At 40.7% G+C, this 14624-nt stretch overlaps 2 protein-coding genes across 3 annotated transcripts; both read left to right on the top strand.

Moving 5' to 3' along the window:
* The first annotated feature begins 733 nt into the window (after positions 1-733).
* Positions 734-14350, top strand: LOC120419110 (ammonium transporter Rh type A). 2 transcript variants are annotated; one of them, XM_052710264.1, is made up of 4 exons: positions 734-1196; positions 12482-13488; positions 13548-13641; positions 13708-13949. In XM_052710264.1, the coding sequence occupies exons 1-4, from the start codon at positions 1013-1015 to the stop codon at positions 13932-13934; spliced, it is 1512 nt and encodes a 503-aa protein (XP_052566224.1). In that variant the 5' UTR covers positions 734-1012; the 3' UTR covers positions 13935-13949. The 2 variants fall into 2 exon arrangements, with proteins under 2 accessions (XP_052566224.1, XP_039437640.1); XM_039581706.2 differs by lacking the exon at positions 13708-13949 and adding an exon at positions 14045-14350 and having other exon boundaries at positions 785-1196.
* Positions 6193-8340, top strand: LOC120419109 (tigger transposable element-derived protein 4-like). The gene is made up of 2 exons (XM_039581703.2): positions 6193-7513; positions 7570-8340. Exons 1-2 carry the CDS (start codon positions 6503-6505, stop codon positions 8050-8052), a joined length of 1494 nt encoding a protein of 497 aa, XP_039437637.1. The 5' UTR covers positions 6193-6502; the 3' UTR covers positions 8053-8340.
* Positions 14351-14624: the final 274 nt, after the last annotated feature.

Below are 14624 nucleotides of genomic sequence, written 5' to 3'. Positions count from 1 at the left end.
ACCCTTAAGACGACATTCTTTCCACGACATGTAAAATCTCATCAACCTTGTCAAAAGTGACAATAATAGCCGTTGGTAAAATGCTCGCTGCACTGCCACCTAACATCAATTTTTAAAACCAAACAACAGTTTCCCACTAGAAGGTGCATTCTGTTTGTTTTGCTAGCAATTTTCCCCCTCCTTGAAGTGATTTGATTGAAACGATTCTCCCCGCAAATTAAAAATTCATCGTAAAACCCAGACCCGGTCAAGCCGCTTGATAGAGGGAACGACTTTTGCTCTTGAGCAACAACAAAAAAATACGGGCCGAATTTTCAAGGATGTGTGATATACGAGCCAAGTCGATAGCCGCCGCGACTGTTTAGGAAAAGCTTGAATAATTTATTGGAAATTTCCTCAAGAGCACGAGACTCAAGTTCTCCCACGATGCTTCAAAAATTGCCTTCGAAAAAAACGGTGTCTGCTAGGGTACGGTGGGCAAAGTTGGACTCAGCTGATCCTCGGGGTCACCCGATCTCACCGAGTTGAGCGAGCTGATTACGGACGATGGATGCGGTTGATAATCCGATCAGCAGTGATAAAATCAACTACCTGCGAGCAAAACGAACTCTGTGCAGCTTCGCGCTGTTTGCATAATCTGTTTACTGGCACATTTTTAGCACAATTTCCCCCTTCTCGTCGCTGGGGGGAGCAGTTTTGATCTGCAGCAATGCTACTAGCGTCAAAGCCGGGCCCGAATTCAAGGGTAGGCTTGTTTACCGTACAATTTAGAATTAATTTATAACACGCAGGAGGGGAGGAGTCCCGCTGGAAACAGATAATCCACTTCAGAAAGTTGGTACTGGCCAAGCCGATCGAAACAAGTGCTTTTTTCGGGGCTTGGCCGTGATTTCCGTGGACCGGCGACGCGCAGATCAGTCTTCAACGAAACGACAACCGGTGCGGATCGATCCGGAAAAACCTCTGAACCTTAGGAATAAGTTGTATAGTGGAGTGTTGCTAGGACCACAGGATGCATACGCCGGGATCCTCAGTGGCCGGTTACGGGCTGCTGCTGGTCGTCCAGATTGTGTTCGTGATTGTGTTTGGATTCTTCACCGACTACTCGAAGGAACTGCTGCCGAAGAATGTAACCGGCATCGGACTGGAGGCGTCACATGGAGCCGCGGAAGAGAAATATCTGCCCAAGTACCCACGTGAGTGAGAAAAGATCTTTGAGTGCAATTATGTAATGAAGAATGCGAGCGTGATCGCGTTACAGTGTCGTAATCGTGAAATGAAATGATAAGAACGGACTATTTATTTGATAATGTGTAGTTGATTTTATTTATTTCAAAGCAAAACTATTAATTATAGGTGATTTGTAAATGAAAACAAAACCGAAGTTACAAAAAAAACTAGAGTGTTATTAGACAAGGTCGTATAAACATAGGGAATCCCTATAAGTCCTTTATAAACGAAATCCAAGAAATATTGATTGATATTGTTTTGATATGCTTTTTACACTAGTCCGGTTGATTTCAATCATTTTCATTTCATTTAAAAAGTATAAATAAAATATTTTTTTGCTGTACGTCGGAATTTAAAAAAAACAAAACATGTCTAAACGAGCCCAAACATGTAAAATATGATTATATCAAATCAGGAAAAAGAATTTCAATGTATTTTCAGTTGATTGGACATTATATCTACTTAAATTTTGAAGCTTTTTGAAAAAAAATATTTGTTTTGCCTCCTGGTTGAACTGAAGGGGGCGACATAAATTTGAAAAAAATTTGCATATTAGAAAATTTCTCCCATTATTATATTTTTTACCTAAAATTTTTTTACCAAAAATCTCCAAGACATTATTGATAAATATTTTTTTATATAAAAAAATGATTTCAACATAAGGTAACTTTTAATAAAATTTTCACAAATAACTGGAAATGTTTTTTTTAGTGGAGCTTAAAGCCGTTGCAATTATTTTTCAAAGATTATGTCGCACCTTCAATACTGACTCGAAAAATCAGAGGAACTTTTGTGAAAATCGTTTTTTTGTGAAAAAATTACGTTTAGGTGATTTTTTAGAGTGTAACCATCGAACCTTTTGAAAAGGTCTAGTATAGATCCTTATTTCATGTTTTGGACCGAATCATAAAATGTTAAAAATATTGATATCGAAAAAATCTCAAAATTTCAATTTTCCCATTGAAAATCATATCAATAGTTTGCGGGAAATCGTCAGTTGAAAATTACAGGCTAATTAGGTGACACTTTGAGAAATTCATTTTCATCGATTCGACTACTTTGTGAGGCTGTAACTCAGAAACTAATTGCCAGATTTTCAAATTACAATTGTAGGAAATTTTCTCAGCTTTTTCATCTATATTTTTTCAGGGGTGCTTTGCTTAAAAAAAACCTTCAAAAAAAGAAAATGTCCCTAGTAACTTTTCAAAAGGGCGAAAATTTGGATGTAAACAAACAGTCTGTCCTACTTGCTCTAGTGACAATTCACGTTGAGTAAGAGTGGGATAGACTGTTTGTCTACATCCAAGGTTTTGCCCTGTTTAAAATTTACTTTCCTAAAAGAAGCTACCACTTGATAATGGTACATTTTACGAAAAAAAAAGTTATAAAAAACTTTTCGACTGCATGATTTAAAAACAAAATTGTTCAGCTTTTGATAATGTCCAAAAAACACTATTTTAAAAAAAAATCCTAAATCATATCTCCTTGAAATTTGAAAATTAAAAAATACGTATTTTGGGAATTCAACTGTTTTAAAAAATAAATAAATAAAACTGATTTTTTCCGTGCATCTATTTTTTCTAAGAAGTCCTATTTATAACCTACAACTTTGCCAAAGACACCAAATAGATCATAAAATTCCTTCTATAGATACTGATTCTTTGCAGAATTTCATACATGGGTACTGACTCACACGACATCGAGAAAAGTTGCCCCGGCCCCTCTTTGATTTGCGTGAAACTTTGTCCTAAGGGGTAACTTTTGTCCCTGATCACGAATCCGAGGTCCGTTTTTTGATATCTCACGACGGTACGGTACGACCCCTTCAATTTTTGGATATGCGAAAAAATACATGTTTTTCAATTATTTTGCAGCCAAAAATGGTGATGAGATGGAAATTTCGTGTCAAACAGACTAGCATGTAAAATAAGACGCCCGATTTTATGGCGCAATCAAAATTCCGAAAAAACGTATTTTTCATGGAAACAACACTTAAAAAGTTTAAAAAAAATTGCCATTTCCGTTACTCATCTGTAATTTTTTTTTAATTGTCTGCTCTACAACTTACACACAAAAAAAAATTCAATGAAAAGTTAGAAAAAACACGACATTTCGAAATGAAACATTTTGTTCTAAATGAAATCATGCCCCTGCGAAGTCAATGTAGATTCGATAAGTACATTAAATTTGACATGTTGACATGTTCCAAAAAATGTACAGTTGAGTTACGGAAAATGGCAGAGTTTTAAAAATTTGTTTAGTATTATTTTTGATGAAAAATACGTTTATTCGGAATTTTGAGTAGCCATCAAATCGGGCGTCCAATTTCACATATAAGTTCCTTTTTTTACCAATTTTTCATCTCATCACCATTTCAGGCTGCAAATTATTGAAAAACATGTCCTTTTTCGCATGTTCAAAAATTGGAGGGGTCGTACCGCCCCTCCGTCACGAGATATCAAAAAACGGACCTCGGATTCGTGATCAGGGACAAAAGTTACCCGTTAGGACAAAGTTTCACGCAAATCGAAGAGGGGTCGGGGCAATTGCTGTATGAGTTGGCGGAGAATGACCCACATTACTTTTGTTTGACCAGCCTCCAAAATTGTTTGAAGACTTGACTTGAGTGTGTATGTGTATGTGGTCCAATCCAATACCCGCTAACCGGTAGCGAAATTATGGGAAAGTATAATTTGTATCAGACTGTGTATATGCCGAATGCTGATACAGCTTATCTCAGTCCCGGGTATTAGGTGGTGACAGCCCTCGCGCTGCTTCCAACGACCCATTTCAGAATGACAGAGCTCCTTGCGGTCCAATTCCGAGGTCGCTGGGCATTGTTTGGCCCCGCCTAAACATAGAAGCAAGCATCTGAAGGAAACTCGATCTATATTTAGACTTCCAATCCCCTCAGGCAAATCAGGGATCAGCGCGTATTTAATATGAGAAGATAACATGTTTCAACACTACGGAACAATTCACAGCTAGATTGTAAACCTTCTGATGGTCGACTGCTTAGCGTCCCAGACCACCAATCCAAAGGTGTGAGTTCGAATACCACCTGATTTTATTTTAGTTTTTATTCATACTCAAATTCCTGATTCCAAATTTCAAAGGTACCGACCGGGATTTGATCCCTGAACCTTCTGCTTGGGAGACAGAAGCCGTAACCATTAAGCCACGGAGCCGGTTGAATGGGACGTGGTTCTCTGTATGGTTTTTGCTAGATGAGAGCAGATGACAACAATCATCTCAACGTTTCCACTTTACCCGGGCTAACGACCGGCAGTTCCAGTTCACGATGATTTCCCTTCATATTTTAAAAACCACTTATGATTTTGGCACATATTCCGTTTGTCAGCGTTTCCTGTCATTACTGGCGGGAAAAATCTACGTGGAATCAGCTGTGCAGACCTCATGTGTGACAGGAATGCAGGTTGAGGTCCCACGGGCTTGTTTGAAGACTTTTTTTTTTTTTTTTTTTTTTTTTCTAAAACATCCTTTATTTTTCTATTGCATTGTATCTTTACAAAATGCAGGCACCACACACGACGACATCAATTCCCTAAGCTTTTTTAACAAATGTTCAAATAATCCTCAAAATACTTCTTCACAAAACCTTTCGAATTCCATCTAAACTCTCTTATGCTCCTCTGGAAAATAAACAAATTGAAACGGGGAAATTTATCCACACAGTAAGCGACAAAGTGTACAGCAAGCCACATCGCAGCCCTTTGGGGAAAACTTTCTGTATCAATACGCCAGAAAAACAGATCATCGATTTGCTTAGCCGAAACTGCGAACCTTTTTCGAAAAATTCCAAAAACCCAATCACGAATTTCTTTCCCCGCTAGACAACTACGAACTCGATGCAGATTAGTGTCAATCTCACCACAAACTTCACAAATTTCATTTTCCACTCTTCCTATATTATAATGCAATAATTTGCGCTTGTTTGGTACAAGATCGTTGAAAAGTAAATAAAGTTTAGATTTATCATGTGACAAAAAATATGGTTGATTCATTAAATTCCAAAGTATGTTCCAGTTTATTGAAGGAAACTCTGTTTCAATACGTGGTGTAAAATTGTATTGATCAATGAAAGTACGGTATAGTTGTTTAGTACATTTAATTTGAATATTATCGTTAATCAGCCTTTTTGATTCCTCAATCCATTCCTTGCCATTTCTCGTTAATCTTTGTAAATGATTAAAATTCAATAAGTATTTTTCATTCTGAGAGTTATCATCTGTTTCTTTTAAAATATTTTTTATAAATAAAGCTTTGCACTTGGCTTCTGGATCAATGAATCCCAATCCACCACGGTCCATATCTAAATACAGCTGTCTTTTATCAACTCTAAAAATATAACCTTTCCAAAGAAACATTCCCGAAATTTTCCTAATTGAAGCAATGTGCTTATTTTTTGGTGGTAAAACTTGTGAGAGATACCACAACTTAGATAAAATAAATGTGTTCAAATACCAAACTTTTTGAATTAAATCCATTGTTCGAAAATTGTTCAAATTGATCCTATATTTTATCCCATTTATTAATTTTTCGTAGTTATAATCAATAGTATTGCTCCAATTGCTCTTAAAGGTCACGCCGAGCAAATTTAAATTTTCTGTTTCTTTAACCATAAAAGGGCCTCCCTTACAATTATTAATCCTCCAAAAACATGACTTATCTTTGTTTAACTTTATTTTTGAACATTTAGAGAAAGAGTCAATAATATTGAGGACAATATCAAACTCTTCATTGCTTCTAAGAAACACATTTAAGTCATCAGCGAAGGCAATTACTCTGAGAAACTTATTAAACGTAAGAACCCCGAGTATGGCCTGATCAATATTCCGAATAAGAGGTTCTATATATAAAACAAATAAAATCATACTTAAAGGACAGCCTTGACGGACCGAACACTTTATTCTTATCTCCTCCGTAAGAAAACCATTGAACAATACAGTCGACTCTCTGGCTGTCGATCTTCTCGATATCAATATTGCTCCTGCTGTCAATAAATTTTTCAGTCCCTTCAGTTTGCATACTTTGATTTTCTTCATTCCTCAATATTCTCTTTTGTTCGACGACCCTTTTCCTCGACGGTCCCTAGGAACATGATTGAATGAAAATTATATTCTGGCTATCGATATGGTTACGTGTCATGGCCTCCAATGATGTGATTATCTAGAAGCGAAGTTTTACGAACATAAGTTTGACGTTTGTGCTGTGTTCCGGTTCGAAGTTGTCTCCATCTCTTATCCCGAAAATGTCGCCCCGGCCAGATACTCGGAGGAAACTAACGGTTTTGACCGTTCACGAGCGGATGAAGATTATTGAAAAGCACGCAGCTGGCTGGAAGATCGGTGCAATCTCGGAAACTTACGGCGTCCCTCAAAGCACCGTGTCCACTGTCGTCAAAAACAAGGAGAAGTGGATTGCGATGCAAGACAAGGGCAATCTTCGAAAGCCACGAGCCGTCTCGAACGAACGCCTTGAAAAGGCCATGAAGCTGTTTGTCCAACAAGCGCGGGAAAACAATCTGCCGCTTTCCGGGATCATGATCCGTGAAAAAGCTAAGGATTTCGCCTGTCAGCTCGGCTTTACTGAGTTCAAAGGAAGCGCCGGCTGGCTCTCAAAGTTCGCAAAACGGCAAAATCTTGCGTTCAAGAAGCTCTGTGGCGAGAGTGCCAGCGTTGATACGAACATGTGCGACGACTTCAAGCAGAAAACGCTGCCGGATCTGGTTCGCGGCTACGATCCGAAGGACATTTACAACGCTGACGAAACTGCCTCGTTCTATAAGTGCCTCCCCGATAAAACCTACACGATGCAGAGTGAGGCGTGCCACGGCGGTAAATACTCCAAGCAACGAATCACCGTCCTGTGCGCCACCAACATGGACGGCTCGGATAAGTTACCGTTGTTGGTGATCGGTAAGAGCAAGAAGCCGCGTTGTTTTAAAAACGTGAAATCTCTCCCCGTAATTTACGAGAGCAACTCGAAAGCCTGGATGACTTCACTCATATTTGAGAAGTGGTTGAACGATCTTGACAGGAAGTTTGGAGAAGAGAATCGGAAGGTGCTGATGTTTGTCGATAATTGCACCGCTCATCCCAAACGCCTTCAAGACAAGCTGATAAACATCAACTTGCAGTTTTTCCCGCCCAACGCGACTTCAGTGCTGCAACCGTTGGACCTTGGAATCATAAAGAATCTTAAGCATTACTATCGCTACTCTTTGGTTAAGCGCAGATTGGATGAAATGGAGCAGAAAAAGGTATTTTTTTAAATATTGAATGAAAAAAAATGTATTTAACTTTAACTTATTTAAAGGATTTCTCTGACATAACCGTTCTGGATGCGATAAAGTACATGTCCAAGAATTGGGCAGCGGACGTGAAACCGTCCACTATCGCCAATTGCTTCGCCAAAGCCGGATTCGTCTGTCCGGATGCTGATCAACAATGGAATGAAGACATCCAGGAAGATCTTCCCACCATTACAGATGATATGATGGCGCACTTGTCCGAAGGTGTCTCATTTTCGGCGTATTGCAATGTTGATGACGATTTGACCACTGCTGAGCTGATGTCGGACGACGACATTCTCGAATTCGTTACTGAGCCAAAATCAGTAAACGGGGAAGACGTCGAAGATACGGAAGACGACCCCCAACAGCCATTGGAAGTGACCAGCAGCATGGTTCGTAACACGCTGAGCGCTATGAACAACATTCTGGCGGCTACTGAAAATGTTCCTGCTGAAATGTTTGGAATTTACTATGCGCTTGAACAGTTTCTTCAGCAGAAGTACTGATCGATTTGTTATTGTTGTTGCTTTCTGAATTTATGAACGATTAAATAATATAACTAAGCTTATTATTCACAAAACAAGAAGCAGTTTTATTTATAATTGAATGCGACCTAAGAATACATCGAAGATTTAACTAAACAATTAATTACCTTTGACTTTGTTTTGCTGACAGCTGTACTCCACTTTGCACATTTACAGTTTTAATCTAGTACTCATTTCGCACTGGTTCTATAATTTGATAACTCTTTTCCTCGACGGTCCCTTCAATATTGACAGCCAGAGAGTCGACTGTATTTTAGAAGTAGCCTTCCCATATAAACACTTCAAGCAACTAATCAATTTATCTGAAAATCCAAACCTTTTTAAAACTATCCAAAGAAAATCATGACTTACTTTGTCAAAAGCTTTTTCGAGATCCAAACTAAGCAAAAACCCTTTGAAGCTCTTACTTTCAATAGATTTTGTTAAAATACGTCGAACATCATTAAGATTATCTGTGCATGAACGCCCTGCAATACATGCACTTTGTCCTATATCTATTAAATTTCCAACTTTTGATTGTATCCTATTAGCAATTATTTTTGTAAAAAGTTTATAATCTGTGTTTAATAAGCTGATTGGTCTTTGATTCTGTAAAAGAGATGTATCACCTTTTTTAGGTATCAAGGTTATTATTCCTTCTGAAAATTCTTTTGGGGGAATCAATTCTCCACTAAGATATGCATTAAAAAGTTTACAAATATCAAATTTTAAAATTTCAAAGTGCGTTAGATAAAATTCATAAGTCAGCCCGTCCGGGCCCGGCGACTTTTTACGGTTGCATAATTTTAAGGTTGCAGCGATTTCTTCAACACTTATGTACTCTTCCAAACTTTGTTTTTCCTCAATCGTTAAATTCTTGGTTACATTTTGTAAGATGTCATCTGCTTCGTCTTGGTCAACAAGATCTGAAACATTATTATACTGTTCCGAAAAGTAGCTGTGCACCATGGGGCCGATTTTGGCACTTTCAGTAACAATATTCCCATTTGAAATGTCTTTCAAACGTAGACCGAAAGAACTTCCACGATGTATCGAATTTGAAAGCTGATAAACTGTCATTTTTTCCCCCTCCGCAATTGTGCTCGACGCCATTTTTTCCCCAAGATTTTTCAACCGATTTTGTTCTAAATTCATTAGTTTAGATTTAACAATACTCATTTCATCTGCCACATTTTCCCCTTCAACTAAACGCTTCGATAAATTGTTTAGAGAACCCAAAAGAGCCGACTTAGAATTCCTGACAGTAAGATTTAAATTGTAACTTTCATTTTTATAAAATTGTTTTACTTTATTTTTAAAATGTTGATTCCACCACCTGTTAAAGTTATAATTATATACATTCCTTTCCTTAAGATTTTCATACTCTTGTTTAAATTTTTCAGTTATATTATTCATTGAAAGTAAAGAAGGGTTGACTTTCCAATAGCCACGCCCTTTTGTCAATAAGTTCCCATTTAAATATTTTATTTTAATTACAACAGAGTGATGATCCGAGAAAGCGAGGGGCAATGTAGAGCAAGCTACAACATTTTCCACCAAACTAGAAGGCGCATAAAACCTATCTAGTCTGGAGGCGGAATCACCTCGATAAAAGGTGAATTGGTTTTCTTTTCTAAGTTTAGCAATATCTTTATAAGCAAATAGATCAATCAAACTTTTTAATCCACAAGAAAAATTCTTGTAGGGCCCTTTAGTGTCGGCCGCGTCCAAAATACAATTAAAATCTCCCCCAATCAACGTTGATGCAGAATTAGGTTTGTTTAAATGTACAGTCAAAGCTTCAGTAAATAAATTATCCCGTTCCTTCTTCATATTACTTCCAGAGTGCGCATAAATATTTACAAAATTTACATTATTTACAATTACTGAGATAACTCTACCAGATGGATCATATATACAATCAGAGTAATCAAAAGTTTTCCTTATAAGTATTGCTGTTCCCTTACGATCTAAACTAATATTTACTAAAGCATTATGTGTAAAAATAAAAGAAAAATCCTCATAACTAACTTCTTGCAAAAAAATTATATCGATGTCGTGGTTATATACAAAATCCTTCAATAATCCCTTGTTAACTGTCGTGTTGGTGCTGTTTAAATTTATGGTAGCAATAGAATACGAATAGTTCATTGTGTTAGTGTGACTTGAGTTAGTAATATCAGTATTAGTATATGTTAGTATGGTTAGTATTGGTTAGTATTGGCGTATCGTTTGTGTTAGTAAAGGTGTCCGAAGAGAGTCAGTGTACTGGTGGGCAAAGGTCATATCCGGAAAAGGAGTGTGGGTACGATGAAATAGTTTACTTGTTGTCGTGTGGTGATCGTTGCTCGGAAGCCGATCTCGTTCGTGGTCCCGTCGGCTTCGGCAGCGCCAACGCCGCCAGCAGATCGGCACCTTGGGCTGGCACGATGAACTGCTTTCCTCCTATCGCATCTGACTCGGATGCGTCCGACTCGATGGGCTTTCGTGGACGACCACGCTTCCCCTTGCCCTTCTTGCCTTTACCCTTCGCCTCAGTCCAGGCGGCGTCCGTCTCCATCGAAGCTGCGCCGTTTGGCGAAACTTCTCCTTCGTTTTGCTGGTTGTCGTCGTCTTCGTCCATGGACTGATCGCCGCTCTCCTCCGCGACCTCGTCCCCTCCACCCTGCGGCAGCGCAAGCTGCTCTGCAGGAGCCGTAAACTCTGGAGCAACAGGCTCCACGTGGTCGTCGAGGTTAGGTTTGCTGATGGGTGCTGGGGGTTTGGGGTTAAGTACCACCATTCCAAATGCGGGCGATGCGTCCACCGGTTCCGCAGGTGTTCCGTTTGCAACGATGCTAGCAAAAGATCCGCCAGCTGGTGTCGCCGCCGCGGCCAGCCGCTTGTTGACACTGTTCCGTTTCGGGCAGGTCGCCTTCAGGTGATCAAGTGCCCCACACCCGAAGCATTTGTTCTGCAATCCGTCGTAGTAGATCCTTGCCTTGCAGTGCTGGATTGTCAGCTGCGCAGGGATCTCCGACACCAGCTCGATGTGGAGGCCCCTGACCCCGTTCCAGATCGGGAAACCAGTTTCCACCGAATACCGTTCCCGCACCAACTGCTGGATGGCACCGTACTTGGACATCGTCGTAACGATGTGCCGATCGTCCACTTCCGGGGGAAGTCCGAAAATCCGGACGTACTTGAACGTACCTGCGGCCGCCTGTACTTTTACTTCCAGGGAGGTTCCGTTGTCGTAGTCGAACTTGACCTGCGGCCCCAGTTTGGTCAGGGCATCGCGCATCATCGGTTCCGTTTTGAACCGCACGAACACGCTGTGGTCGTCGCGGTACATTGCGCTCAAGTCCTCGCTGGTCCATCCTTGTTTGTTGAAGAACTTGAAGATTTCCGCGTTATTTGGATTCCGGGCCTCAGCCCCAAACCGGAGCTTGATGGTGAATTCCCGTTTCGGTTCCATTTTGGGTGCTACGCCCCGAAAAATTCCACAAAGGAAAAAATCCCTGGCAAACAATGCCAGTCAAACAATAGCTTTTTGCTTTCACAGAAGGCACAATATGCGTTAGCCACTGGAGAAACACTTCTATCTCGCTTGAAGTCTGTCAGCGAACTGATTTGAGACTCGAAAATTAAAAAAAAAAATGCGAACTTTATACTAGCAGGCTAACGTCATGATTCGAAATCCGGACACTTAGTAGCATATCATTTTTGTTATAGCTGGCAAAAAATCATGTAATAAGTTGGAAATGTAGAAATATCATCAGGATGTAGTATAAACAGTCAGTTTCAAGAAAATGCTTGCAAAATATATCTTTTCTAACAATTTTTCATCAGAATTTGAAAATTAAAATGCCTCGTTGTGCTTCGAATCCCGGACACTGTTAAAAGCTGATTCGAAATCCGGACACTTTTGCTTCGAATTCCGGACACTCGAATTTACTTATGAATCGCACAAATTTGGACTGAAATGTTAGTGGAAGGCATTCTTTAGGTCTCAAATAAGCTGTTAACATCAAAACAATCGAAAGTTTATATAAAAATTTGCTAGAATTTAAGAAAATCGAAACCATAAATTTCTGCTTTGCCTTCCCGGTGCTTCGAACGCCTATGAAATATTTCAAGTGAAATGTTTCGCATTTTTGGTAAACTTATAATTTTATTGTATTTATTTGTTTCGGCATTAACTACAGCGTTCAAACAAACTTTAAATAAAAGTTGATGTTGGAATTCATCAAATAACACAGTTTTGACATTCATAATGCGAACATATATCCAAATAATTGATAAAACAAGATGAAGTGTCCGGGTTTCGAAGCGTCCGGGAATTCGAATCATGACGTTATATCGCATCCAATAAATTACGAATAACAATTATCCAAAACAAGCGTTCTAAAGCAAAAACAACCCATTGCAGACTTCCAGGACATTCACGTGATGATATTCATCGGTTTCGCGTTCCTGATGACCTTCCTGAAGCGTTACGGATTCAGTGCCTCCGGGTTGAACTTGCTGGTGGGCGCCCTGGTCATCCAGTGGGCCATCATTATGCGCGGATGTTACGAAATGGAGGACGGCCGGATTCCACTCTCGTTGGACAATCTAATTGGGGCGGACATTGCCGCGGCAGCTGTGCTGATCAGCATGGGAGCACTGCTGGGCCGGACGACTCCGATGCAACTGCTGATCATGGGAATCTTTGAAATTGCGATTTTTGCGGCGAACGAGTATTTGCAGCTGGATTTGATGAAGGTTGCGGATGTCGGCGGTTCAATTACGGTGCACGCCTTTGGGGCTTACTTCGGGCTGGCTGTTAGCTTTGTGATGAGACCGTCGAAGGAGAACGCCAAGGCGGGACCGATGGAGGGTTCTTCGTACAGTTCGGATATCACTGCCATGATCGGAACGATCTTCCTGTGGATCTTTTGGCCCAGCTTCAACTCGGCGCTGGTCGACGGTGCCGACCAGGAACGTGCCATCATCAATACGTATCTTTCGCTGGCGGGAGCCACCGTGACTACGTTTGCCATTTCGGCGTTGGTGTCCCACGAGAAGAAGTTTGACATGGTCCATGTCCAGAACTCGACGCTGGCAGGTGGCGTCGCCGTCGGATCAATTTGCAACCTGATGATTCATCCGTTTGGAGCGCTGCTGGTTGGAGTCATTGCTGGGGTGATCTCCGTTTTGGGATACCGATTCTTGACTCCGGCGATGCTGTCCGGCGGCCTTCGACTGTCTGACACGTGTGGCGTCAACAATCTGCACGGAATGCCAGCCCTGCTGTCGGCGATCTTCTCCGCCATCTATGCTTCGATGGCAACGACCGAAACTTACGGTAGCTCGTTGACCACCATTTTCCCGGCCATGGCACCGGCAGTTAACTCGACAATGGGAGGTCACGAAAGTGAAGAGTTTGTCATTGGAGTATGTTTACTTGTAAATTGTTATTTTTGGGTATGTTCTTAAGTTACTGAATCTTGCAGGGATTTGGACGCACTGCAGCGAAGCAAGGAGCCTACCAACTGTTGGCCATCCTGTTGACCGTCCTGATCGCAATTGTTGGCGGATTGTTTACAGGTAACGCGCCCAGCCCACTAACCCCTTCTGACTAACCGATTCTAACACTCCCTACTAACACCCGAGGTCTCGTATTGCGATGCAACCTGTTTGGAGCAGTGCTGCCAGCGCGACACCAATTTCTGGACGATCCCTGGTGGAATGTGGAACCGTTGGAGACAACCGTCGAAAGTGTCGTGACCGTTCCGCGAGCTGGACCTCCACCAGTGGCCGTGACTAGCAAACAGGTTCCGTTTATCATCCTCAAAGCGGATATTATTTTCAAACGAGCAAAGAAACGGTTTAGCAAGTAATTGGAACTCTTCACTGTTTAAATCGGTAGTTTGCTTGTTAATCTTGTGCACTGCAAAAACATGTATATCAATGTTAGATTACCTAACATTAAACTTTTCAATCTTTGCAGGGTTAGTTCTGAAATCGCCGTCGGTTCGCCAGCTGGAAAAGGATGAACTCCACAAGGACGAAACGTACTGGGAAACGCCCTCTGAGGCGAGCGGTGCCACCACAAACACCGCCATCCCTACCGTTGCCAGCTCCATCAGTTAGTTGCCGTTGTGACACGTGTTTGAATGTTGAAATTTTCACACTAGTTAGAAACTGGGTTCAATGTCCGCTACTCAGGCACGAATTAAAAATTCAGTGCTTTTTATTTGAGGTTCATAACCTCAACTGGCACCAATTTGTGAAGTAAAAGATTATGTTCAGAGTACACTTTTCTTCCTTTAAAAGTTATGATGACATCATAAACTCTGTTATTTATAACTCTGCTGCCAAAGCTCTTTATTTTTCAGTGACCCAGATAAAGCACACAACTTGAACAATAATTGCCAATCTGAGCCACCAGCAATGGACATTAATCCAATTAGATGCTGACGAACACCAGGTATGCGGGTTACACACCTATGTTACTGGTGTGCGCTTAGTGGGAACATTAGTACAGGATTGGCCCGATGACCTCAGGCTTCAGGGCGACAGGGATTTCG

The sequence above is a fragment of the Culex pipiens genome, chromosome 3 (assembly GCF_016801865.2).
Source record: "Culex pipiens pallens isolate TS chromosome 3, TS_CPP_V2, whole genome shotgun sequence".
Taxonomy (NCBI): domain Eukaryota; kingdom Metazoa; phylum Arthropoda; class Insecta; order Diptera; family Culicidae; genus Culex; species Culex pipiens.
Note: the sequence above shows the minus strand (reverse complement) of the source record. Positions and strands in the feature narration are given on the sequence as shown.